The following is a 25,296-nucleotide window of genomic DNA, read 5'->3' as shown; positions in this document are numbered from 1 at the left end:
TTGTGGGTCACAAAAAACTTTTTGTTGGGCAGCCCACAGGTCAACCACCCATTCAAAAAGCAAATACAACCAGAAAAGGCTGGAAATCCAATTACAAATCTCCTGGTTCATGTCTGTTTTGGCCCCACAACTTCAAACACACTGCAACACAACAACCCCAAGTGGTTTCGATGTACCCAGATGTTCCATTGATGATAAAATGATCATTTATATGTAGATCCCTTTGCTTAAGTAATAATGCAAATTTAGCATTTCAGAGATGTATTTTTTTAATAAGAAGGAAAAGATAATTGGGATCTTACCATTAATAAATACATATATTGTTGATACTGTCTTCTTCTTCACAGCACTTGAAGATGTATACTTGCAACTATAATATCCTGTATCACTTGCTTGAGCTTTGTTCAAAGTCAGGCTACTACAGAACTGTTTGCTGTTCTTTCCACAACTATATGGAATTATAGTCAGTCGTTCGCTGTCCTTGCTTAGACTTTCAGGCAGAGACCATGAATGAGCCACTTCCCCACTGCAAATGCAGATAAGAAAGCAAAAGCATAAACAAACAAAACAATTATGTTTGGCTACCACTATATGGCACCAATTCCCAAGCCTTAATCATATGGCATCTAGTAATTTCTTGTGCTCCCCTTAATATTGTTTTCTAAAAGCGACATCATAAATAAAAACAAAAGAAAATGAAGACCTATTAAATAGCTGCTTTCCATGCAGAAGACGCCAGGTTCAATCCCCAGCATCTCCAGCTAAGACTGGGAGAGGCCTCTGTTGGAAATCTTGGAATCATAGAATTGTACAGTTGGAAAAGTCTCTGAGGGTCATTTAGTCCAACTCCCTGCAATACAGGAATCTCAACACTCAGTCCCCCATTCAATTTGAAAAAAACCACTGAAAATCAGTGCAGAGCCAGGCATAGGCAAACTCAGCCCTCCAGATGTTCTGGGCCTACAATTCCCATCATCTCTGTCCACTGGTCCTGTTAGCTAGGGATCATGGGAGTTGTAGTCCCAAAACATCTGGAGGGCTGAGTTTGCCTATGCCTGGTGCAGACAATACTGAGCTAAATAGACCAATGGGTCTGATTCAGTATAAGGAAACTTTCTATATTTCTTCCAACAATAATTCCTTCTTGCAACCAACTAGAAAAACAAACTAGAAAGAAAACCTATTAACCACAGACCAAATTCATAAAAGGTGCACCCTGGATGATTACCTGCACATGATGCTTAAAGTATCTCCTTCTTGTATGACATGCTGTGTTCCTGTTATATTTAGCTTTGGACCTTTCCAACTGGACCCCGAACTAGAGCCTAGAAAACAAGGAAAATCCAGATTATTAAAACTGGTGGAAAAACTGATGGGCTTTGTATCTATTCAAATTAATATGTTTTTATCTAAAAGGTCTTCAGTGTTTTCACACAGAGCCAAATTAGCTGGGATGCCATACATGCAATTGCTTGAATGGCTTTGTAAAAGTAAACCGCAGGCACAGTGGATCTGGACCTGCAAATTAGTAGCAATCAGCCACCTGATTAGCTATATTGTATATTCACCTGGTATTCTATTGTTCTGATCAGTTGAAAGGATGTGACAAAATCTGCCTCATTATGTGGTCGAATGTTACAGATTACTGTTAACTGTAATCTACGGTATATTTCAGTAAATTTACAATTTTTTGGCATGGTAATGACCATCTCTGTTCACCCAGAATTTATTTATTTCTTCATTACAAAAATATACCACCTTTATCTTCCAAGGGTCTAAGGTGGTGTACATGGCTCAAGAGATAATACTATGCAGATTAATGTCAAAACATAAACATTCATTCAGGCACAACACCTCAAGCAGCCACAGGTGAGAACTAGGACCTACAGGTGAGAACTAAATGCAAGGTGGGGACAGGGGGACAAAGTACCCTCGAAGGAACATGTGTCCTGCACCAGAGGCTCTACCCTCCTCTAACACCCCATACACTATGTATCTATATCTATATTCACTCTGGTAAATACAATGCCATTATTGACAATACTTTTAAGTGTTCTCTTAAGCAACTTTCTTTTTAAAAGGGCTTGTGGAGCAAACTTGTCAGTCATACTACCTCAACATTCATTATTTCATTATATTCAACATTCAGATTTTTAAATCCACATGATAATCAAACTAATTTATTATGTATAGTAACTTGCAAAGTTACTCATTCAGTATGCAGCAGATATACATTTTTATTTTATGAGACATGGAAAAAAAATAACGTCATGAAACTCTCAGATGTTAAGACAGCTTTGAAGAATATGTCAGACTGAAATGCACATGGGACAAAATTCTTAAGTTATTCAGTGTAGGGCTTGATTTTTTAAAAGTCCACTACAATCAATACAGTGTTTAGATTCATTTTACACAGCTTATAATCAGGCTGCTTATGGTTTAACCTGAATGTTTGCATCAATAATGACTGCAGGAATTCACCCAAGAACAACCTATCACTCTCAAACAATAGGTAATGGGGTTAATCTTCCTATGAAGGCAGAGTCAGTGAGGTATCAAGAGAAGCAGCAGAAGGGTTGGAACGGAGCAGGGTAGGGATGGGACATGGATGAGAAAAAAGAGAAAAGAGAAAAGCAATAAGATAACATGTTGAAAACAAAAGATGCTTCCCCTTCTGCTCACTAATCATTCTTATACCTGGTTGGCAAGGAAAGCTAAACCATAGCTTAGCTATGTTCAAGCTTCAGGATCAAGCTTTTCCTCTCTTCTCTCCTTCTTCAGCAAGACCACAAAAGAACAGAAATATAATGCCATTGTTGACAAATAACTCTTAAGCACTGAAGCACTTCTCTAATGCACTGCAATCGAATTTAATTTATTCCTTAGCCACGTGTTCCAGGAAGGTAAAGGGTGGATTGCAAGTTCCTCCACCCACCCCTCTGGCTTCTAAAGCAAGCAACTGGATGATATGCAATACAGTCCACAAGAGGGAGAGCATCTAGCTGGCCAGTATCAGGCTGGCAGCACCGGGTTTGAGACTACAGTATTACAAAGCTCCTCTGGAGAAACCCCTTCTCGGTTTCACAACAGCAACTAAGTCATAAGGCAAAGTCCTAAGGCAAAATCAGAAGACTGAATCTGTGCCTTCTGCAAGTGATTCTCCCCCTTGCAGGCTGAGCTCAAGTTGCAGTACGGTAGGAGCACAACTATATCCAGTTAAGCTGATTGAGCACAGCCGCTATGGTTTGCAATGCAGATGTACCAGCATTAGGACAGAGGAAGATTTAGGGGAACATGACCTGTTCGGTGGCACTGGGTGCAAAGCCTTGAGGAGACACAGGAGCTGACACAACTATGATGTAGAACGGAAGCCAAGAGGTGGGGAGGGGGTGCCAAATTTTGAGATCCCAAGGTCTGCCACTGATAAGGAAGGTGATTGTGTGTAAAAGTGTGTGAGAGGAGAAGGGCTTAGGGTACAGTATTTAGAAGCAGGCAAAAGCGATATGAAGTTGGGTGTGTAAGCAGGGGGAAGGGGGAGGTGTAAAGGACCTGAGAATGATAGGGAAGTGCCAGAGAGATGGGGCTGGAAAAAGAGCACAGAGTGTGGGTGGAATATAGCAAATGAACAAGGCAAATGCTCATTTGAATATTTTTATTTATTTAATTTATTCCATTTATAAATCACTTCCTATAAAACTTCTGTAAACAATTAACAATATTACAATATCCTGACATGTGTTTAAAGCTGTCCGGCATAACTTTGCCACAGTGTTGACAAAAGTGTTCACTTTTTAATTTAATTTAATTTAATTTAATTTAATGTTGTTGTTGCGATTAAAAGAAAATATGACAGGAAAGAAGGGCCAATGGAACTGTGTGTGCTTTAGATAAATAGCAGATTTGGATTCCTGTGTAATGAAGGCAAAGCAGCTTCTAAAAGGGGAGGTGCCTTTCTGTAAAGTGTGTTTGTGAGCCACAGCACAATCTTCCCAGGTATCTGAATGTGAGTTAATTATTCAGCCAAGGCTAAATAGTTTCTCCTTGGCGGATCTCTTTTTGCATGGAGTAGCACACACCAATGGCTAAGTGCCATTGATTTTCCCCATCCAATGGGTCAAGGCATTTTAAAGTTACTTTTACATCTTTGACTAACTAGAGCAAGATCCTTTGAAATTTGACATACAAATTACTACCACCATGGTCACTTCCAAATAACTTCTTTATTGATCATTCATTCTGATTTGTTTGCCCAAGTTTGCAGGGGGGTTAAACAAGGCCAGTTGTTTACTGAGCATTCACTTGGATTTGTTGGGAGGAAAATTATACAATGTTGCAATTGTTATCCCACACATTCAAAGGTATTTCCCCATAACTTTCCTTATCACAAAAGGTCTGAGAAGCAAGTTTGTTGCACAAGAAAATCAAATCAACTTTAACTGCACATCCTGAATCAGCATGACTGAATCCTCCCATCCCCAAACACTGAAAGTCTGGAGGTCCCCATGTCCTTTAAAAACAGAGTCAAACACCTGTATACACAAACACAGAAAGATATAGCCACACATATATTAAATTATTTACACCTGAATCCTGTGCATGTTTATTGAACTACATTAAAATAAAACCTAATAAAATATTAAGTAGCTGCTTCCTTTTAGTTACTGTTCAGTAACAGTAGCTAAAAGGTAAATCTGGAAATAAAGACACCTGCTGGCTGATTGTGATGAATTTTGCTACAATATATCAATTCAAGAAAGCCCTTAAAATGGGCTTTGATTCATTCTTAATTAATACAGAATTGACTTTAAAACATATACAAGCGTTCTCAACACATTAGAGGTTGAATTCAGCCTGAAACTACTTCAGAGAGCTGTAGCTGCTTCCCCACCCCCTACACAGAGTCAACACTCAAATATACTCTATTTTATATCTGCATTAATTTGTGATCATGATCTTTCACTGAAGCTATCGACTCATTATCATTGGGAAACTAGGGGAAGGGGCTTTGTAGCATTGATTTATTCTATCACAATTCACTGACATAGACAATAGGTGGGAAGGGACTAACAAGTACAGTATGCTCAGAACTTAGTACCAACTAGGAGAAAAGGCTGTACTGTAGTCTCCAACCATGTAGTAAACAAAGCATTGTAAACAAAGCACTACTATCCCATTTCCCCAGGTTGGTAGACGGTTTCCAAAGAATGAATAACTCCCAGCTTCAGTGGTGCCATCAGAACAAAACTTGGGGGCAGAGGTCTAGGACCCTACTCAGGAGGGCCCCCAAATGCCACAAGGCTGGTTTACCACCTTCTGAAGTAAGTAAAGTTATACACATTACCATATAAATAGGCTTCCTAAATGACATACAAAGTTTAAAATGACACAACTGCACCACTGCTTAGCTTGCCTCATGGATGGACCTACAAAAAGACCAGTGTCTTGTGGCAGCTAAAAGTTTCTTGGTGCGCTTAGAATTCACACCGCAACCACACAACAAACAGCAACTCATTTCTACCTAGGAGGATTGCCATATTTTGCTTATTGCTTAGTAATCTGAAAAGATGGGTACATAACTATATTGAAGCCACAGACTTTTGGCTCTTCACTTAATTGTTGCACCATGTTACTGCCTCAGGCAAGTATTCATCTCTCCATAGGGAAGCCCTGGTCAATTTTTAAAAACCATTTAGAACAGACACCCCATTAATACACTGAGTAACCTTTACTGAAGTCATTAATGAGAATAATGCATTTATCTATTCAAACAGCAGTAGACACAGAGCTTAAAACCTAATGAATCTAACTTTTCTTCAGTGGGCAATGAAGATCTCTATTACAAATCACTTCCACGAAGTTTTTAAGGCTCATTAAACATGCCTTAAATATTTTTTTTTACGATTACCTGCTAGCCAAAGTGGGCAATTCAATCAAACTAGCGCTACTGGTGTATATATTGTATACATTAAGAAATGCTTCTTACACAGGTAGGAGGGTGATCAAAATCTCTTAATAGGAATCTCTAATTTCCACCATTCTAATTTTTTTTCTCGCAAAAAGGCTCATTTATTTTAAATATCAGGATGAGAACTGGTATACAGAAGTCAGTGGGAGTATACAGGAATGCTCAAAAGGTAATAAACATCCCATTGAATGGCTTAATATTGTGCAGGTAGTTGCATTCTTAGCTGATATGATTTGCTCTTGCTGAATGGTAAGCTCACCCACTGAAGCTTGGAGAGAGAGGGGAGAGGTGGATGGCGGGACTGCAACCTGGTTAAATAAAATGCAATCGATTAATCATATGAGGTTCTGTGGATGACTTGAAAAAAATCTGTTGTTTAAATCAGAGCCAGCCCAAAACACTTTGGCACCCTAGATGAGCCACAAAAGGTCTCCCCTTTCCTCACTAGGGAAGTGAAGATTGACAACAGGAACAAAGGGGCAATAAAAATTTGCACTGGGATCTGCTGCTCCTGTGGATCCTGTCACCTGAGGCAGTCACCTCATGAGTGGGCCAGCCCTGGATTAAATATACAGCCTGCATTTCAAGTGAGATTAGAATGCTGGGGAACTGTGTTTGTGGTGATGGTATGAATGCAGCTCATAAACACATATCCAAAGTGATGGGCAAGTATTTTGTCATTTTGCTATTTTATGCTTTTATTGTTTATTTATTATTAATATGCCAACAGGCTGCATATAAATAATAATAGAAATGATGAACGTATAGTCTATAATCTGGCACAGTGCTTCCTTTTAGGGAGAAATCCAAAATTCAAAATCAGTTGGAGGTTTGGAATAAGCAAATCTCCTGCTGAAGTCTTTCGTCCCGGCTCAGCCACAGATACATTGTGTAAGTCTTCCATCACAACTCAGCTGAGGCAGGGTAAGTCCCATAAAAGGTGCTATGTACTGAGTTGAATAGGATCCAAAAGGCAGCAGTCTGATTGGTCCTAGAACAATAGGGTCCAGAATGCAGCAGTCTGACTGGTCCACAGGAGCCACCCAATCCAGCTCCAGGTGGAAGTGAATCCTCAACCTGATTGGCCTACAGGTGAATCCCGGAAGTAGCCAATCACGTGGGGCCCATTCTGTAATTAATGTATATAAAGCAGTCATTCTGGGGGAACTTCCATTCCTCCTCACCACTATGAGCTGAATAAAGAGCATGAAATCCTCTCTTGACTCCAAGTATATTTCACTGGCGACAAGGATGGGATCCCACTGAGCTGACCGCCACACACAGCACCGCCACCTGCCGCACCGCTGCCTCGCACCATGTATCCAGGCTTCAGCTCCGGGCCCCAAGGAGCTCAGAATGGCAACCGACAGCAGCTTCTCGCTTGATTCCGAGTATATTTCAAAGGGGATGTTCTGGGGTGTGTGCTGGGGATGTGATAGGGCAGGAGGAGATATACCCAATTCCAAACTCCTTTCAGCTCAGTCATGTGATCCAGCAACCCAGCAAAAGTTACATTGGCAAAATGGGAGTTTGGAATAGGGGTAAATTGCACTGGCAGTACTTACCCTGACATAAATTAAGCTGGCTTCCTATTCTATGGATTGTTCTGTTAAGCTCATCTGAGTGCAGTTCAAGCAACAGCTGAGAAATGGCTCCATGAAGACATAGGGCATAATTACACTATAACTCTGTCGAATTTATATCACTTCAATTGGCATGGCTTCACTTCCCCCAAAGAATCCTAGGAATTATTAAAAAATATAGGAAGCTTAAGGAGGCTGCTTTATTGGTACAAATAGCTCAGTACTGTCAGTGGTTCCCAAACTTTTTCTCTCTCCCATGGATCACTTGAACGTTTCTGATTTTTTGCCCTGCTGTAGCAATTGTAAGGCACTGTACTAGATCATGAATGATTTTAAATTGTATTTTTACAGACATGATGCAGACCGCTTGAATGAAGTTCGTGGTCCACTGGTAGTCCACAGTCTATGGCTTGGGAGTCCCTGATATACACCGACTGGCAGAAGTTTTCTAGATTTCTGAGAGCAGGCATTCCCACTTCTGTGTGGAGATGCTGGGAATCGGACATGGAACCTTCCGCATGGAAAGCAAATGCTCTACCACTAAGCTGAAGCACTTGATTGACAAAGTAATGTGAATTCTCAAGTGACACAGAGATCCCTAGACACATGCACCCTCAAAGAAAGAAGGAGGAAGAGGAAATGACAGTCAACCCCATTGAATTCTGTGGGGCAAATACACTCACCATTGTCTGACTTTCTCTAGAGGAAGTGACAAAACCTCCACAATTCTTAAAAATATTATTTGTAGGAATATTTCTGGTCTTCTCTATATTTCATTAGTTTAAAGAAACAAACCATTTCATTGTACTCTGAAGATAAGGTCTGTCAACTGAAGTCTTAGTTGCGCTTTTATACCCTCCTTCAATCTCACTTACTTCCTTTACTACCATAGTCTGTCCATAAATACATTAATCAATATGAGCAAGGTCACTGATACTAGTGGAACACTGCTGTGTGAACACAGCATAGTTATCCACTACTGCCTCATCAACAGCAGCTGCTGGTCTTTATAGCATGCAGTGCCACAGGAAGCTATTTGCTGTTGAGTATTTGATGTCATTCAAGAAAGTGTACAAATACAAACCCCAGATCTTGCCACTAATTAAAATTCTAAACTAAACTGAACACTTATGAGTACCAGTTTTATTTCCTTTGCCCTGCTTATTGCATTTCCTAGCTACTGCAATTACAGAAAAGTCTTCCAAGTGTAGGAGTACCATGGAAAGGATATTTGAGTGTTACACTGACTCCTATGCACACTTCCAGATCCAGTATAAACTGGTCTTATTTCCCCCAATATTTTGTTCTCATACAATGGTGCTTACATGGTCTGTGTACTGTGTACTTGCCTCTCAAGTAGCAAACTTCTACATGTAGTAAACCAGCCTGCTCATTTTGCTAAGAGGGCCCAGGACTTCTGCCCCAAAGTCCTGCCCTGATGATATTACTGCTCTTATATCTTTGTGATCTTTGCTTCTCTAGATCCACCACCCTCTTCTGTTCCTCCAAATTAATCTGACTTTATTACTACATAAATGAGGATGCTACTTAAATAGTAAATATTCATTTTAAGGGACAGTAGAGCAACCCCAAGCAATCTACCCTTCCATTGTGTTAGGCAGATTTACTCTTCTATTTAGCAGCAAATGACAAAATCTCCATCTCTGATCTGCTTGCCTAGCACAGGAATCCACATTGGTTGCTGAACACAAACTTCCACTTGAGATGCCCTGACTAATGCTATGGAGAGGAGCTGCAACATAAATAAGAGTACTCAGACACTTGAAATACATAGGAAAAAACAAGCCTGGTACTTGAAAAAAGAAGTTTTTCAAATAACAGTTGATGACACTAAGGACAAGATTGGGAAATCTGAAAAAGTGTATCAGTGCCAACCCTACATAATATTGTTGGAAATACAGTGGTACCTCAGGTTAAGAACTTAATTTGTTCTGGAGGTCCGTTCTTAACCCGAAACTGTTCTTAACCTGAGGTACCACTTTAATTAATGGGGCCTCCTGCTGCTGCTGCGCGATTTCTGTTCTCATCCTGAAGCAAAGTTCTTAACCCGAGGTACTATTTCTGGGTTAGCGGAGGCTGTAACCTGAAGCGTCTATAACCTGAGCTACCACTGTAAGTCCACTGGAACTTGTTCTAAGGAAATGTACAGATAATCCTGTTTAACCCAAATCGTCTTCCTGAACTGGTTTAAAATGTTGGTTTAACTCTTTGAAACACGCAGTACATTGTCCTGAATGTAAGTTCTATCACTTTATTTCGATTGTTCTTAGAATTGTGCAACCCACAGAAAACCTTTTGAACTTCTATAAATCTGCTCCAATGTCTCTATGCAGTTTGGATCCAAGAAAGGAAACTCAATACAAGTTCTTATGGACAACTTAGTGTGATGCTCACAAATATGCTCACCATTAGCAACTGTGCATGTTGTTATACATTGCCTCTAAACACAATGCCTGGCAGCAAGTCTAGATTGGCCACTAAATATATATTCAGTTCACAACCAATTGCATCTTCTTGATAAAACTGAATATCCATATTTCTAATGGCCACTAGTCACAATGGTTATGTTCTGCTTCCTCTGTCGGAGGCAGTATGCCTTTGAATGCTAGGAATCCCAAGTGGGGTGAGTCCTATTGCCTATGGAAAGTCTGAAAGCAAGATCTGAGTGCAACAGTTTGCCCACTGTGTGAATGGGGTGCAGGACTAGACAGGTCATTGGCCTGATCCAGTAGGTTCATGTGTTCTTAAACACTTATTTATCACATATTAAGATTTTGCTTGCTAATAATAATCTCAACAATGCAGGACACTACAGACTTAAGTGTGGTGCCTGTTTTATGTTCTGTTCACTCTTTGCTTCTATAACACTGAATCATTTTAGCGCATATATATATATGGATTTCAGCAACTTTTGTCAATCAGACATAGAATAGCACTGTGTATGATCATCCACCCATTAACCATCACAAGCATATTAAGGAGCGACAAGCTGCTTATTGGATAAAAATCAAGCAGAAGAAATGTTCACTAGATATGAGATTTAAGGACAGTTTTCGTAAGTGATGCTTATTTGTGTTTCCAACATCTCTAACTCATACATAGATCCTACATCCTGTTTAAAATGATCTGATTCCTTTCCCACATTAATAGCCTTCACCAGCAACATGTTCCAAACTACAGCCATTTTCGTATATAACATTAAGTAGCATCTTTGAAGTTTTCTTACACTATTTATGCCAATGTGAATTTTGCCCATGCCAGATACAAATCAGAAGTGAGTTTTTTTCAATTCAATGTACATCCTAGTCAATGTAAGTTTTATTGAAGCAAAAGAACTGAAGACACAATTTAACTGTGTGTGTGCGTGCAAACACACACAAATATGTCACTTGTGAAAACACACTTATTATTGCACTGGCTCTCAGATAAGTGTGCACATGACTGTAGACTTAATCCCAGTTTCTTGGAAGCAGGCTCCATTTCAACCAGTGAAATACTTCTGTTGAACTGGGTTGCATATCTGAATACCGAAAAATACCATATAAATCTACCACTCTCTTAATCACTTTATTTGTAAGAAAACCGCTCTGATGTCAGTGCTCTCTGCTCCCAACAAAGCAGCCTTATTTCCAAGTTTAAACTTAAAAGGAAAGCGGTGCTGTCAGCAGCATATTTCTAATCCAAACCGAATCAGTGATGATGAGATCCCACAGGTCAGTTTCTCAGCCACATTGCCAATCTCCACATAACTGCAAAATGCAATTGTTAAGTACTTTAAAATGAAGATAGATTTAATGTATAGGTTAACCGGGAGTTAGTCCTTTAGAGCACCCAGGACAGTTCCTCCCTTCAAGACACTAGGCTTAGAATTAAGGAAACACTTCGCTGGGTTGGCACAGAAGAGGAAAAAAGTCATCACCCTTTTAATTCAGCATCAAGTCCCACGACAATCACATACATGCAGAAACTCCTGCGTGCATAAAATTCTAGCCCTGGTACTCCTTTTTATAGACAACAGCCCATGCCTGGATCGCACCAACCCTTAGCTTCCAGCATCCCAGCCCATGTCAGGAAAGAAAACGAATGTCACTTTCTACGGGAAGAGCTTTGGATTCTCCGGTCTCCCAGCCAGTTCTGCTTTGTTTTGTTCACCTGGCATTTTCCTACCAATAAGAAGCTCTCGGACTTGGTGCCACACCAGGCATTTTAGCTCCGCATCTTTGAAAGGCGGATGGTCAGAATGCGAATTCTTTTCCTAGCCGCAGTGCAAGGCTGGGACCATCAGAGCGGAAGTTATAAGCTGCTCCTACTATATCCACATTAGGAGGGATAGAAGGGAGGGGTGGGCGTGCACTAGTGGAATACTGGAGAGGGCTATTAATTTCTTTAAGGGAGCACCCTTCGAAAAATCCACGTGGAAAGCCCAAGCAGCTGGTTGCGGAGAGGGGGTATAATGGAAGGGCCGCTCGCCCACTGGGAGGGGGTGGAACGCGCATCCCCATACAAATGGTGCGGTTGGGGAAAGCCCATAGGAAGCTTCCTGGAGAAGCCTCAGTGAGAAGAGGGTGACCTGATCCCAGAGGGCTGGAGCGTTCATTCCGACCCCATTCCGCGTGGCCAATTTTGGAAGCGATTACTTTTTCCAGATTGCACCTAGGCGGCGGCGGCGGCGGCGGCGGCAAATGCAGAGCAGCCTCGCCTGACAATCAAAATCCAAGAAGCTGGTTCTGGGGGAAAGCCCTTGTTCAGATGAAGGAGGATGCCCTTCCTGACAGGTTTCCAACGCCCCGCTCTTGTTTCTGCGATGGCAATGAAGACCCGTCGCTTAAAAACCGAGCGCATTTTAGAGAAGCGAGCGCAAGGTGCCGCAAGGTAAGCGCGCCCGTGCGCTGCGCTACGCCAGCCTTGGAGGGAGCCGGAATAGGGACACGCTGGCTGGATCCTGGCAGACCCCGAGGGCCCCTTTCTCTTGTGCGTTGTCCTAAAGCCTGACTCCTTTCAGATCCCCGTCCGCAGGATCCAGAAAGGCGTAAAGGATGGAGCGGCGCCCGTGCGCCCCGGGCAGAGGAGGGACTTGTCGGTCCGCTGCCAGCAGCACTTACCTGCCAGAAGGAGCCAGCAGTTCAGCAGCCCGCCCAGCACGGCTCCAGAAAGCCCCCAACCAAACATGCCGCCCATCCGAAGCACGCCGATCACTGCAAGGAGGAAATTGCTGCTCCGAAGTGAGTCCTGCTCCCTCTCTCGCCCAAGGTCCGGCAAGCCCCGGCGCCGCGGAATAGGAACTTTCCCTCCTCTCGCTCTCCCCTTCCCTCCTCCGCAGACGGAGCGGATCGAAAGCAAAAGGTAGTATCCGAAGGGCGCTCAGCTTGCCGGGCTCGGCCCTTTTATAACCTCCCCAGCCCACATCCTTCTTCCCAATCACGCCTCCACCCCCCACGTCACTTGCCCCCCCCCGCCCGTCTCTGCCCCCCCATTTCCAGCAATACCTTCGGCCGACCCCGCTTCCTGCCTGGGATGAGATAGTTAAGATTGGCCGGCAGATTTCTGAAGGGGAACGAAGAGCACGACTTCTCGTCTCTGGCACGCTCCACTCCAGATCGGATTCCATTGCGCGGGGAGGGGGCGGGGAGGTGTTAGGCTCCCCGGTTGTACTTGCTGTGCCAAACTGATCCCGCCGCGCGGGTGGGTCGATAGAAAATCGCAGGGATTTATTAGCAGTTCCGTCCAAGAACGGCGCCACTCTTAAGCAGCGGACTTCGCAGAAAGTGGATATGGCTTTTTGTACAATGCTTCTGGAACTCGTCTTTAAAGACTGTACTTTTTCATAGTCTTCCCTGGATTTCCACAAAACTGGAAGTGTTCAGGTTTTGTACTGAACGTAGGAATAATTGCGAAACGCACAACGCAGTGGAAGCCGGGGGTGGGGGTGAGCCAGGTGAAAAAGCCCGTTTAAATTTGTTTGGGGAACTAGTTAAAAGCGTAAGAAAAGCCCTCTTGGAACTGACCAAAAGTCAATCGACCCGAAGAGCTTGCTCCTCACAGCGGCCATTCAGATGTCTCCAGGATACCCCATCAGCAGGTCCTCCCTAACGAACTACTGTGTCTTGCTTTGAAAAGTGGAGGTTCTATGTAAGCAGCGTGATAGATCTTTTGCAGTTCTAGAGGGGAGGAAAACGGAAAGCACGCAAACGACATAAAACTGGAAGGTATCTGTCCTATCTTATCAACCGTTCCTCTTGAGCTGCTAAGAGGCTAACCATTCTCTACATGGATTGCCCAATCTGCGACCCAACTGAATCCGAGACCAAAACTTCTTTTTATCTATCTCAAAAGACCGAGGTTCCTCAACCCCCTAAGTGATGCAACTACATCAGCATTTGAGGGAACTTCCTCCTCCAGGATGTTTCATCCCGGAGATCAATATCACTCTCTGTGACTTCGTACCTAGGCGTGTGGTTCCCAATCGCTTCTGAGGCTAGGACAAGATCATCACGATCCTCTGTAGGCGGAGTCTGGGGTCCCCTCTTGCAAGCAGCAATCGCAGCCTTAGGTTTCTAAGAACTCGTTCACGAACTCATGCTACATGAGACGGTTCAGAAGCGTCCCCGGGAGCAGCTAACACGACTAACAGCAACGCTTAGATTTAACTAGATAAATGTCGATCGTAGACGATGGGCAGCTTGCAATCACAGTTACTACCTCTGCCCTGCCTAATTATAGCTATAATCTGTTATAGGTTTATGGACTAGCACAGTAAATGCTATTCTAAGAAGTCGGCTATCTCTAAACTTAAATTACAAAATTTGTTTGGTGTACCAAAATACTCTTTCCTCCATATACCCCCCTCTTCATTATTTTATTGCAATGTGGAAAAGATAAAGGATAAATACAAAAGCAATTGGAGGAAAAATCTCTTCTATAAGGGGTGTTCAAAGTTTTCTTATCTTTTTGCTCATCTTTGAGCATGGATATTTTTTTAATGTGCTATGCTATAGTAACAGATGCTTATAATGATCTATGAACATGTACCACTTTGAGGGTGCTTCCAGGCTATTACTGTTTTTGCATTGCATTCAAATTTAGGTCATGCAGTTATAGTTGATTTGGAGTGCTTGCACAACAAATGCGCTTCCCCAAATGCGCTTGCAGTATGAGAAGTGATGGGAAAATGCACTGGAAAGCATGAGAACACTTGCTTCTATATGACATCATCTAGCCTCCCTACAAACTAAAAAGATAAATAAATAGCCAACTCTGTCTAGTCTCCTTGCAAAGAAATCAGAATGAATGCTCTATAAACAGGTGGCCTGGAAGCACCCTGAGTAGTGGGAAGCAGCTAGATGTATTTGCAAAGCTACCTAAACAAAACAGCACATGTAATTGGCATTTTTATACTATTGGCATTAGATGATCAGATGTGACCTCTCAGTAGCTAATACTTTATTTGTTCCAATCACATGTCATCATGACAAGTGTAAGCTACGCTCAGTTTCCAACAACGTAAAAACACACTCAGAACAAAATGATCCATTCTAGAAGCACTTCCTGTGCTTTTGCACAGCTCTTGTTCATTTTAGTAGGGTTTGCTCAGCAGAATTTCCTGATGTCTTGTACCCTTGATACTATGGATGATATTGAACTAAGGTCTCATCCACACTTTGATTGTCTCATGCCTAGAAAAAAAAAGTTATATGCAAAAAGTATTGGAAGAATCCTACCCTGAATTCTGTTTTCTCAAGCTTGAGCAGCAGATTTTCACAGAAATTCCTCTGATTATTCTAATTTTAGATTATTGCATTTGCTTGCTATTTCTTCAATATTAACAGCTATTTACCTCAAATACCAGCACTGAATGCTTTATTACAGGCATATTTGCCATGATCATGCTGAATTACGTATTTTGTAATCTTGAGGTGGCATATATGGCTAATTGTTCTAGTGATAAAAGGACTGCTAAACTTGTTATTGTTGCAACAATACAGTGATCTGGCCGTGAAAGAGTGGTATTTTACAAAATTGCAAATATATTGAAAAAAATATAATTCTCTGCCCTGAAGAACACATGGCCGCAACAATTGTACATAAATAACAGTACATGAGCAGGATGTCTTTATGCAGATTTCTCAATATATATTATTAAATATTAGTTAATGTATTCCCACACAACACACCTGCTAGGTAAGCAAACGTCATTATCCTAATTTACAGAGAAGGAAATGAAAGCACACGGAAATTAAGCAATTGGGCTAACATCACAGGAAGTTAGTGACGAAGCCAAAAACAGCCCAGATCTCTTGAGTCCCACAAAACCATATTGAATCAGGATTTTTTTTTTATGATTCAGCTTTCCAGTTTTAAAAGCAGTGGTTGGAGTGTTTCCTGAAGACGTGAAAAACTCTTATTAAAATGTAAAAAACAAAAACAAAAAAACCCCTTCTCATCATTGTAGGACTGGCTGATGGTCCTACATCTTAGATTCATATCCTGTCCTTGATACTGGCCAATAACAAATATCTCAGAGGAAAAGAACAAGAAGCCACAGGGTTCATTTTTATTGATGTGAATGTTATATAAGGATCCTATTCTCTATTTTCAAAATTCCCAAACATTATTATTATTATTATGGAACAGCTGGGAAAATGTGATTTCTATAAAGCCTTGATCTTACTTCTTTCCCATCACATAAGCAAATCCAAATGCTTTTCCTTGTTTTAATAATGAGAGATAAGGCCCTGTCTCCCAAAAGGAATTAAAAATGGGAAGGAACAGCAGTAGAGGACAAGCCCTAATCTGATCTGATGAATTTCCCAACCCAAAACTCTACTTCACCAACCCTACTTCCTTTCAAGTTCCATGACTTCCCATGTGATAAAGATCCAGGAGTTGCTACAACTTTCACAGTTCACTGCAGAGGACCCAAGCCTACTGAAATTTCAGTTGAAACATCATCCACCACAAGAAACAGGTCCATGCTGAACAAGGAACAAGAAAAGGCTCATATTCAGAAACTGAAAAAGTTAGGAGAGCATAGAACAAGTCACATCCTTACCCATCTTTTCATGACAGGTCGAATGAACCAGGAGGTAGTAGAACAGTTTCCCTCTAGGCAAACATATACCAGCTGTATCACAAATTCAGGTTTGTTACCAGCACCTGTTGATGTAGGACAAGCACATGATGAGGACCAAACTACTCCACCCATTTATTTTTCAAATAAAAAGCAGTTGTGGCCCACCTGATACATATTGCACTCCTGATTGAAGACTCACACCAGTTTCCTGCTAAAAATAGTGCCCTTCCCTGCTGTTTGCAGTGAAGGGCATGCACCTTCAGGAACAAATAGCAAGAGGGGCAACAGGATATGTTCAGCAGCAGACTGACATAGGGCCTGATGAATCTTAGTTGGCAATGCATTCCACAAGATGGTTACTACAACAGAAAACTCCCTGGTAGCCAGCCACTGGGCACCATGGGGTTGGATGAGTTGGAGTAGTAGGTCAGATGATGACCAGAACAAACAGGGAGATATACAGAAGATGGTACTCAAGTCCCATGCCTTTTAGGGTTTTAAATGTTAGCCCCAGTACAGTCATAAATATACTTGAGGTTGAGCGCTTTCGGGTTGCGCTCTGCGGTGACCCATAAGTAACAGAGCTTGTTACTTCTGGGTTTCGCCACTTGTGCATGCGCAGACAGTCAAAATGACATCATGCGCATGAGCGGAAGCAGTGAAACGCGATTCGCGCAAATGCGCTGTCGCATCTTACGTTCTGTTCAGGATGCGAACAGGGCTCCAGAACAGATCCCCTTCACATCCCGAGGTACCACTGTATCTTGATTTGAGTTCATGCAGAGAAAAACAAAATTGATGTAAAATATTGTGCAGCAACCTGCACAAATAAAATAAAATAGGTGTAATATAGTTTAAATGCTTATAGTTAAAATACAGCCAAAATCCTGACCCGGCTGGAACATTTTGTACCATTTTGCTGTGGCTTTTCAATGGCAGACTCACATGAAGCATCCTGCAGTAATTTAAACCGGAGTTGACTTATGGATAACCACAGCGATTCAAATGTGTTAGGAATGATCATAGCTGGTAAATAAGCTGAAGCTAGAAAAAGGCCCCTCACTACTCAGTTCACTTCCACATTGAGCAACAGTGCCAGATCACCAAGCAGAACCAATAAGGCTAAACTTTTATCTTTCTCACAGTGCAAGTCACCCACTATGGCAACCAAGGCAATTTCAATATCACCACCCCAAACCAGGCCAAAAGCCAGACTGGATGGGATCTACATAATCAGTTTCATCCACAACCTCACCACCACACATTCACATACCTTGCCCAGATATGAAACGGAGCGATAATATAGCCAGAAGGGTCTGATTAAGATGTTTTCAATAAAGTCTGTACCACTGCCACTTATAGGTAAATACCCCTCTCTAAAAGAGGTATCTACTACTTCATATTCAGGTATACTGGATCCAGTACACTGGAAGTACTGATTCAACAAGCAAAGATGGACAAGGTCACAGGTGGTCAACAAGGTGATTTCTTCTGCATCATGAAAATAAATAAAAACAGTATAAAACAAAACAAGGTGATCCAATAAAACAGTCTAACTGGAGTCTCCATAGATTCATAGGATTGTAGAGCTGGAAGGGACACCAATGGTCATCTAGTCCAAACCCCTGGTTCAGCCCGTATTTGAAATCTAACATCTGCATCTTCTCTCCAATACTCCAAATATTATCTAAATTCAACCATGTATTAGTTTCTAACATTAACTAACTACCAGTTATGGGTGCCCTTGCACCCCCGAACTCTGTTATCCTAGATCTAGATCTATAACAACAGACATGACCACCCACATGACCCAGATCTCAATTATGCATTTCAGGTTAACGGGTTGATCTGACACTTAAGTTTTGAATAACAGCTGATTTCCGTTTCATTGATCTGGCATAAAGCAGAAAGGTGTTGAGAACCAATGGGAAATATGTAGGGCAAGCCCCTTGCCAGGGAACCACAAATAGATGAAAGACCAAATTAAGTACAGTATTAGCTGTTATAGATAGATAGTTATCTATAATTGTAGCTATTTGAAAACCTAAGTAAAGCTTCCAATCGCTTTCCTATGGCTGCACTGGAGTGAGGAGACACACATGAGCGTAAGACTCATACACTGAATGCTAAGTCATAGTTGACATTCAAACCAGGTCAGTGTGTGTTTACCCTTTGCCAAAAGATTGAAATATGCCCATTTGCAATGGGGATTGCAAGTATTTCCTCTGTATGATGAATTTCCAGTATATGTGGCTCATTAACTACTTAGTAGAAGAAGTGACATTCAGCCACTCAGACTGAAAAATAGTAATATTTGTATCTGATTTGTTATATTATTAGTTATTAGTTTTAGTTGTGTGTTGTTCCATTTAAAATTACAATAAAATTGTAAAATAAAGAAATAAGCCCATGTGTTCACGCAGAAAACAACAAAGCATTTTTTCACCCAAATACTGTTATGTTCATAAAGTGAGGAGTGGGGAGTTAACTACAGACAATCCTTGTTTTGCACGGGGGTTATGTTCCAGGCCTCTGCACATGTTGGCAGAGCACATGTAAGCCCACCCCACCCCTTTTTGTGACATCTTTATGATGTTTTGGGGCTACTTCCGGGTTTGGCACCATGCATGCGTGTACGATCACACATCATTTGGACATGCCTAAATCAGCCTTGCCTGTATTACAAAAGTAATACTGGCTCATTATAGAAATCTCTGGCTTTTGAAAATAGTTTCTTAGAATCTGCTATTAAGTTAGTTATCCACATATTAATATGATTTTATACTGGAAACTGAAATATCTATTTTAAGCTTGCTGTTCCTTTCCCAATGTTTAACTTCCTTTGAAAATATAAAGCAGAATCTTATGATGACAGGAAGACTTTAACTTCTTATTGTGCATTCAGTTCAAAGTGGGAAGTAGAACTGTACTTTAATAAAGCAATCGCGTTGTTTCCACCAACTGAGTCAGAAAGTCCCTTGTGTTTTCCAAGCCCAGGAAAGCAAGATCCAGCAGATCATTATCCAAGACAGAAATGAGAGGGGTGTCTACTGACTTTTTCAGTTTTAGTCTGGTTTTTCTCCAAGCTTACATGACCTTTTATGGAGGAACAAAACTCTGCTCAGAGGGATAAAGATAAAATCAATCGCAATGACATCACAATGAATAGTGGGGGGAAATATTTCTCCTATGGTGGCCATGTGTCCCACATTAACAGAGGACATTCCTCCATTTGAATAGTTTTCAGAGGACAGTTGTTTATTTGAAGGTGTCCTTTGTTCGTTTGTTTGTTTGACTGGCTGTCTGCTCCAAGTCCAGTTTAACAATAAAGTACCCTTAGAAGCCAGAGCAAGGGCCTGAAGTTGCCCACCAGTTGTTAGAACCTAGATAGCAAGCTTAAGTAGGAAATTGTAATGGCTGAAGTAGTCCTTCAACACAGTTATATAGTGATAAATAAGCAAAGTCCTTCCTCCATGTACATTCATATAGGATTAGGTTGTTAGATATACTTTCTTCAAGTCACTGCCCTCAATGGTAAAAGAGTAAAGCATTTTCAGAAAAAATAGGATATAAAATGAATGCTGATGCTGCTTCCCGTTCCTTTTCCAGAATCAGAAAGCCAGGTTTCCCGGGGTGTGTCCTGATTAGCAATAAAAAGGGAAAAGCATGATCCAAGTTAATTTTCCAGCCCTAAAAGGAAATGGTGTTTCCTGTATTATACAAAACTGGTGCCAATAAGACTGACACAAGAATCTATTGTCTATTTAACAAAGCTATGGTAAGAAATGATGCCTGTGAAAATAGGCCACTGCAGGCAACAAGGAACTTTTTAGAGTGTGAGAGATTGAGTGAGTGTGCGTGCGTGCACATGCACACAAGTTCCAAGGATCAAAAGTGGAGAATACACCTTAATCCTGAGTAGCCAATGTGGTGTCTTTCAGATATTGTTGGGATCACAACTCCTATCATCCTTGACCACTGGCTATGCCAGTTGGGGCTGATGAGAGTTGTAGACCACCATTATCTGGAGAGGATAATCTGCCCTAGTCTAAAGCTGAAGCAGCCACTAATATAGTCATACAGTAGACGCTTGGGTTGCAAACGTGATCCGTGCGGGAGGCACGTTTGTAACCCACAGCATTTGCAACCTGCAGCACCATGTCTGCGCACACGCGAGTCGCGATTCGACGCTTCTGTGCATGCGCCAAAACCCAGAAGTAACCTGTTCTGGTACTTCCGGGTTTGGCGTGGTACACAACCCAAAAACGCGCAACCTGAAGCATCTGTAACCTGAGGTATGACTGTACTCCCAATGCTCTAAAATAAACATTAACAGTACAATCTCATACATACCTGCTCAGAAATACATAAACCTATAAAGTTCTGAAACATACTCCCAGGTAAGTGTATACAGGCACCTCCCCACTTGTGCAGGATCAGCATGCATACACCCACTGATACACACACTCTTTTCAACGCTGAAAGGGTGTGGGGCAGGAGCAGAGCAGAGCAGGGCAGGGGTGGAATGGGACAGAGTAGTGGTGGAATGGGACAGAACGGGACTGCAACCCAATTTCACCTTTGGGGTTTGACTTCACTGTCTAAGAACCATTTCCCACATTGTAAGTGAAAAAATAACAGTTGGTTCTCTGATAAATGTACCTACATGTTTCCAAACACCTGTAAAATTCACACTTTAGGTGAACATAATAGGCCAGATTCAAGGAATGGGTATCATCAGCAGAAGCCTACACAAAGACCTCTGCTAGCGCAACAGTGATCCCCACAATGCTCCTCCCACATGCCCCCTCCCCGCTGGTTTAGGGGGGTCAGAACAACCTACAGAAGAGTGTGCAGTGAAGGAGAGGGAGCATTGAAATGCTTGCACTAAAAGACCCAGTGTGTGCCAGCTGTGAAAAAGGCAAATTCCATGCTAGGGATCATTAGGAGGAAAGGAATTGACAATGAACTATTGATATCGTAATGCCACTATACAAATCTACGGTGTAAACACATTTGGAAACCAGTGTACAGTACTGGTCACCTTGCCTCAAAAAGGATATTGTAGAAGTGGGAAAAAAGTTCAGAAAAGGGCAACCAAAATGATCAAGAGGATGGAGTGACTCCCCTGTGCAGAAAGGCTGCAGTGTTTGGGACTTCATAGTTTAGACTAGAAAAGGTGAGTAAGAGGCAACATGATACAAGTTTACAAAATTATGCATGGCATGAAGTGGATAGAGAAAGCTCTTCTCTATCTCATTTAACTTTATAACTCATGGATATCCAAGAAGCAGAAAGTTGGAAAATTCAGGACAGATAAAAGAAAGCACTTCTTCACTCACTGCAAAGTTAAAGTATGGAACTTGCTCCCATAGGAGGCAGTGATGGCCAGTAACTTAGATGGCTTTTAAAAATGACTGTATAAATTCATGGCAAAGACTATCATTGGCTACTAGCCACTATGGGTACTCTCTGTCTCCACAGCTGGAGGCAGGAATGCTTCCAAATAACAGTTGCTGGAGACCATGAAGGGGAGAGAGCTCTTGCGCTCAGATCCTGCTTGAGGGTTTCGCACAGGCATCTGAGGTTTTTTCCCCCTGCTGCTGCTGCATCACTCTGCTGACTCATGTCTAAGACCCATTGATCCTTTTCACATGTACTACTGGCAAGCCAGGTGTCTCCCATCTTATACTGGTGCAGCTGGTTCTTCCTGTCTAAGTGCAGAACCTTACATTTGTCCCCACTGCAATTCATTTTGTTAGATTGTGCTATCTGCATATTTGATTAGCATTCCCTCAACTCCTTAATCCAAGTCGTTTATAAAGACACTGAAAAACAGATCCAGGACATAATTCTGTTGCACTCCACATTTCACTTTTTTCCAAGATAGCAAGGAGCCATTAGTGAATTACTTAATAATACTAATGGATTGTTTTAAACATGTGCCAAAAACAGAGATGTAGCCCTGAGCTGCTCAAACATGGCATTAAGGCTGCTGATATATATTATTATTATTATTATTATTATTATTATTATTATTATTATTATTATTTCTATGCTGCTTTATATTTTAAAGAAAAAATATCCTAGCAGTTTATAACACATTAAAACATCATATAAAACAATCCAAAATAAGACAAATTCAGGCTTCAAGGAAAATATTCCAGATCCTTTTCTAAGTGACATTTTGCTTTCCCCATATTTATTTGCCTACTTAATTTAAATAGCTACCCCATATCAGAATAACTCTAGGAAGCTAGGACCAGGACCTGGGAGATCAGGGCCCAAATCCCCACTCAACCACAAAGGCCACCGGGCTACCCTGGGCCAGTCACAGGCTCTTAACCTACCTCGCAGGGTTGCCACAGGCACCAATGGAGGGGGTGAACCATGTACTCCTTGGAGAAAAAGATGGGATATAAATGCATTGAATAAGCTCTTCTGCTAACCAGCTTAAGAAAGATGGAGACACTCTTAAAGAAAAGCTCCTATCTATATTCATAGATCTAGATCATTCCCTGAAACAGAACTCCATAGAAAAAGAAATCAAAACTGACTATGATAACAACCCATACAAAAAAAAGGTGAAATGGCAAATAAGTAAGTAAGTAACAACACCTTTGGGTACAATTCACCATTTGGTGCATGGAACATACCATTTTGAACACAACAACAATCACTCATTGTGGGTAACTGGTATATTCTAAGTTTGGTGCAAAGGGAATCTTGGTGTCTAGTACAATGTTTTAAGGCTAATAATCTAATAAATAAGTTTACAATATCTTAGTAAAAAAAATGCATGTTTCTAAGCTCCACATCCATGTAATTTTAAAAATGCAATATATTACCTAATCATTTTTTGGTTATATATGAGTTTACTGTTGGAATATGCTAATTAAGGCAATTTAACTGCTTGATTCATTGTGCACACCCTTATTTACTGTGTTATTCTAATTTGCAAGCCATTGTTATATTAACAATAGTTTTAGAAGTTTAATGTTTGTTGTATCTTGTGTTTGCTGGCCAATCTACTATTATTTTCGTCTCTTATTTCCAAAATGCAATGCAACATGACCCTGACAGATCATGTGGGGAGAAGAATTGCAGTTCCTTGGAATTGACAAGAAGAACCTTGTGTTAACAAAGTAGATTATTTGCTGGAAATGATAAAAAAATAAAAACTACTACAGTTTAGAATGGAGAAAAATGTTGAATGCAGCAGAAATTAGGAATTTCATTCCTACAAAAAATACCACTGGGCCACTGAGATTGCACCATGCTAGTGAAGAGGTGTGGGATGATGAGTGGGTGCGTTAAGTCCCTCTTCATGAGACAGACACGTTTTTTAAAAATGAAGCGAAACTTCAGCCTCTGTTATAGTGAGTCATGAAGCATGTGGCATTTTTGTGGGCATGATGCAAAGAAAAACTGAGAAAAAGACATGCAGTTTCTCCCTCTCTAACGCAACCCCATCTGTGTTTTCTTTTTAAATGGTGCAATATAAGATTTACTTTAAAGCTTATGATCAGTACAGTTGGTGGAGGAGGAAAGCGTAGGACGCAGAGGAAAGATTTGTCAAGATGCTGTAGCCATGAGGCAAATGTCTATGCCAATAATGCAATTATATATGTATTTATTTACTGTATGTATTTATTTACCATCCTTCGTCCCAGGATCACAGGCGGTTTACAATATAAAAACACAAAAATACACAACATAGTAACCAAAACAATAACATTCCCTGGCGCCTAAAGATATGCCTGCAAGCTGACCTTATGGTAGCAATATCTAGCTGAATTGTTCTGGAAATCGCCCTCATTTCACCACAACATACGCAACTTCTTGCCTGATAAAGAGTTCTAGAGAACTTGGAAGCTTGTCGTATCTTGGGGACTTTTTGGTTGCTCCTAATAATGAATTACCCAACAGCAGAATCTAGAAGAAACAGATGTTGTAGAGTTAGCCAGGCTGTACAGACGTAGATCTGAATGGCATCTGGATATATAAGTCACTTTAAGCTTTCTAAAAGAAGATATATGTGGCAACCAGATCATTCTTTGCTTTCATTTATTCTGCCCATAAGCAATGGATCTAAACTTTATGAAGGCATTTTGCAGTACAGTGGTACCGCAGGTTACATACACTTCAGGTTATATACGCTTCAGGTTACAGACTCCGCTAACCCAGAAATAGTACCTCGGGTTAAGAACTTTGCTTCAGGATGAGAACAGAAATTGTGCTCCGGCGGCACAGCAGCAGCAGGAGGCCCCATTAGCTAAAGTGGTGCTTCAGGTTAAGAACAGTTTCAGGTTAAGCACAGTTAAGTACGGACCTCTGGAACGAATTAAATACTTAACCCAACGTACCACTGTATGTAAAAAAGGTTTACTTTAAAGTATTCTACTTTTTGCATTAGTAGAAAAATTTAAAAATACAGTAGGTGCAGTACTGGTAATGAATGTGATGTCATGGATACAACAGTGAAATCAAGAAGTGGAACCACATAAATTAAAACAAAGAACAGTAGAGTGGTACCTCTGGATGCGAACGGGATCCGTTCCGGAGCCCTGTTCGCACCCTAAAGCGAACGCAACCCGCACCCGCAGGTCGCGATTCGCCGCTTCCACACATGCATGTGACGTCATTTTGAGCGTCTG

General features: G+C 41.3%; 1 protein-coding gene across 7 annotated transcripts in view; it reads right to left on the bottom strand.

Moving 5' to 3' along the window:
• Positions 1 to 25,296, bottom strand: part of FLT1 (fms related receptor tyrosine kinase 1) — a 138,959-nt gene that overhangs the window by 98,959 nt on the left and 14,704 nt on the right. For 3 of the 7 annotated variants that reach the window (XM_083498858.1, XM_083498857.1, XM_083498856.1), the window contains exons 3-5: positions 24,412 to 24,574; positions 1,229 to 1,325; positions 303 to 526 (exon numbers count right to left, since the gene is read on the bottom strand). In XM_083498858.1, coding sequence (XP_083354984.1) covers positions 303 to 526; positions 1,229 to 1,236 — 232 coding nt within the window. In that variant the 5' untranslated portion in view covers positions 1,237 to 1,325; positions 24,412 to 24,574. Of the gene's footprint in view, positions 1 to 302; positions 527 to 1,228; positions 1,326 to 12,671; positions 12,941 to 13,055; positions 13,875 to 24,411; positions 24,575 to 25,296 lie in introns of those variants that run through there. The other 4 variants (XM_083498859.1, XM_083498855.1, XM_083498860.1 and 1 more) reach the window with 3 other exon arrangements.

The sequence above is a fragment of the Podarcis liolepis genome (genome assembly GCF_965112155.1).
Source record: "Podarcis liolepis genome assembly, chromosome: 4".
NCBI lineage: Eukaryota > Metazoa > Chordata > Lepidosauria > Squamata > Lacertidae > Podarcis > Podarcis liolepis.
The sequence above is the reverse complement of the archived record's forward strand: the minus strand, read 5'-3'. Positions and strand labels throughout refer to the sequence as shown.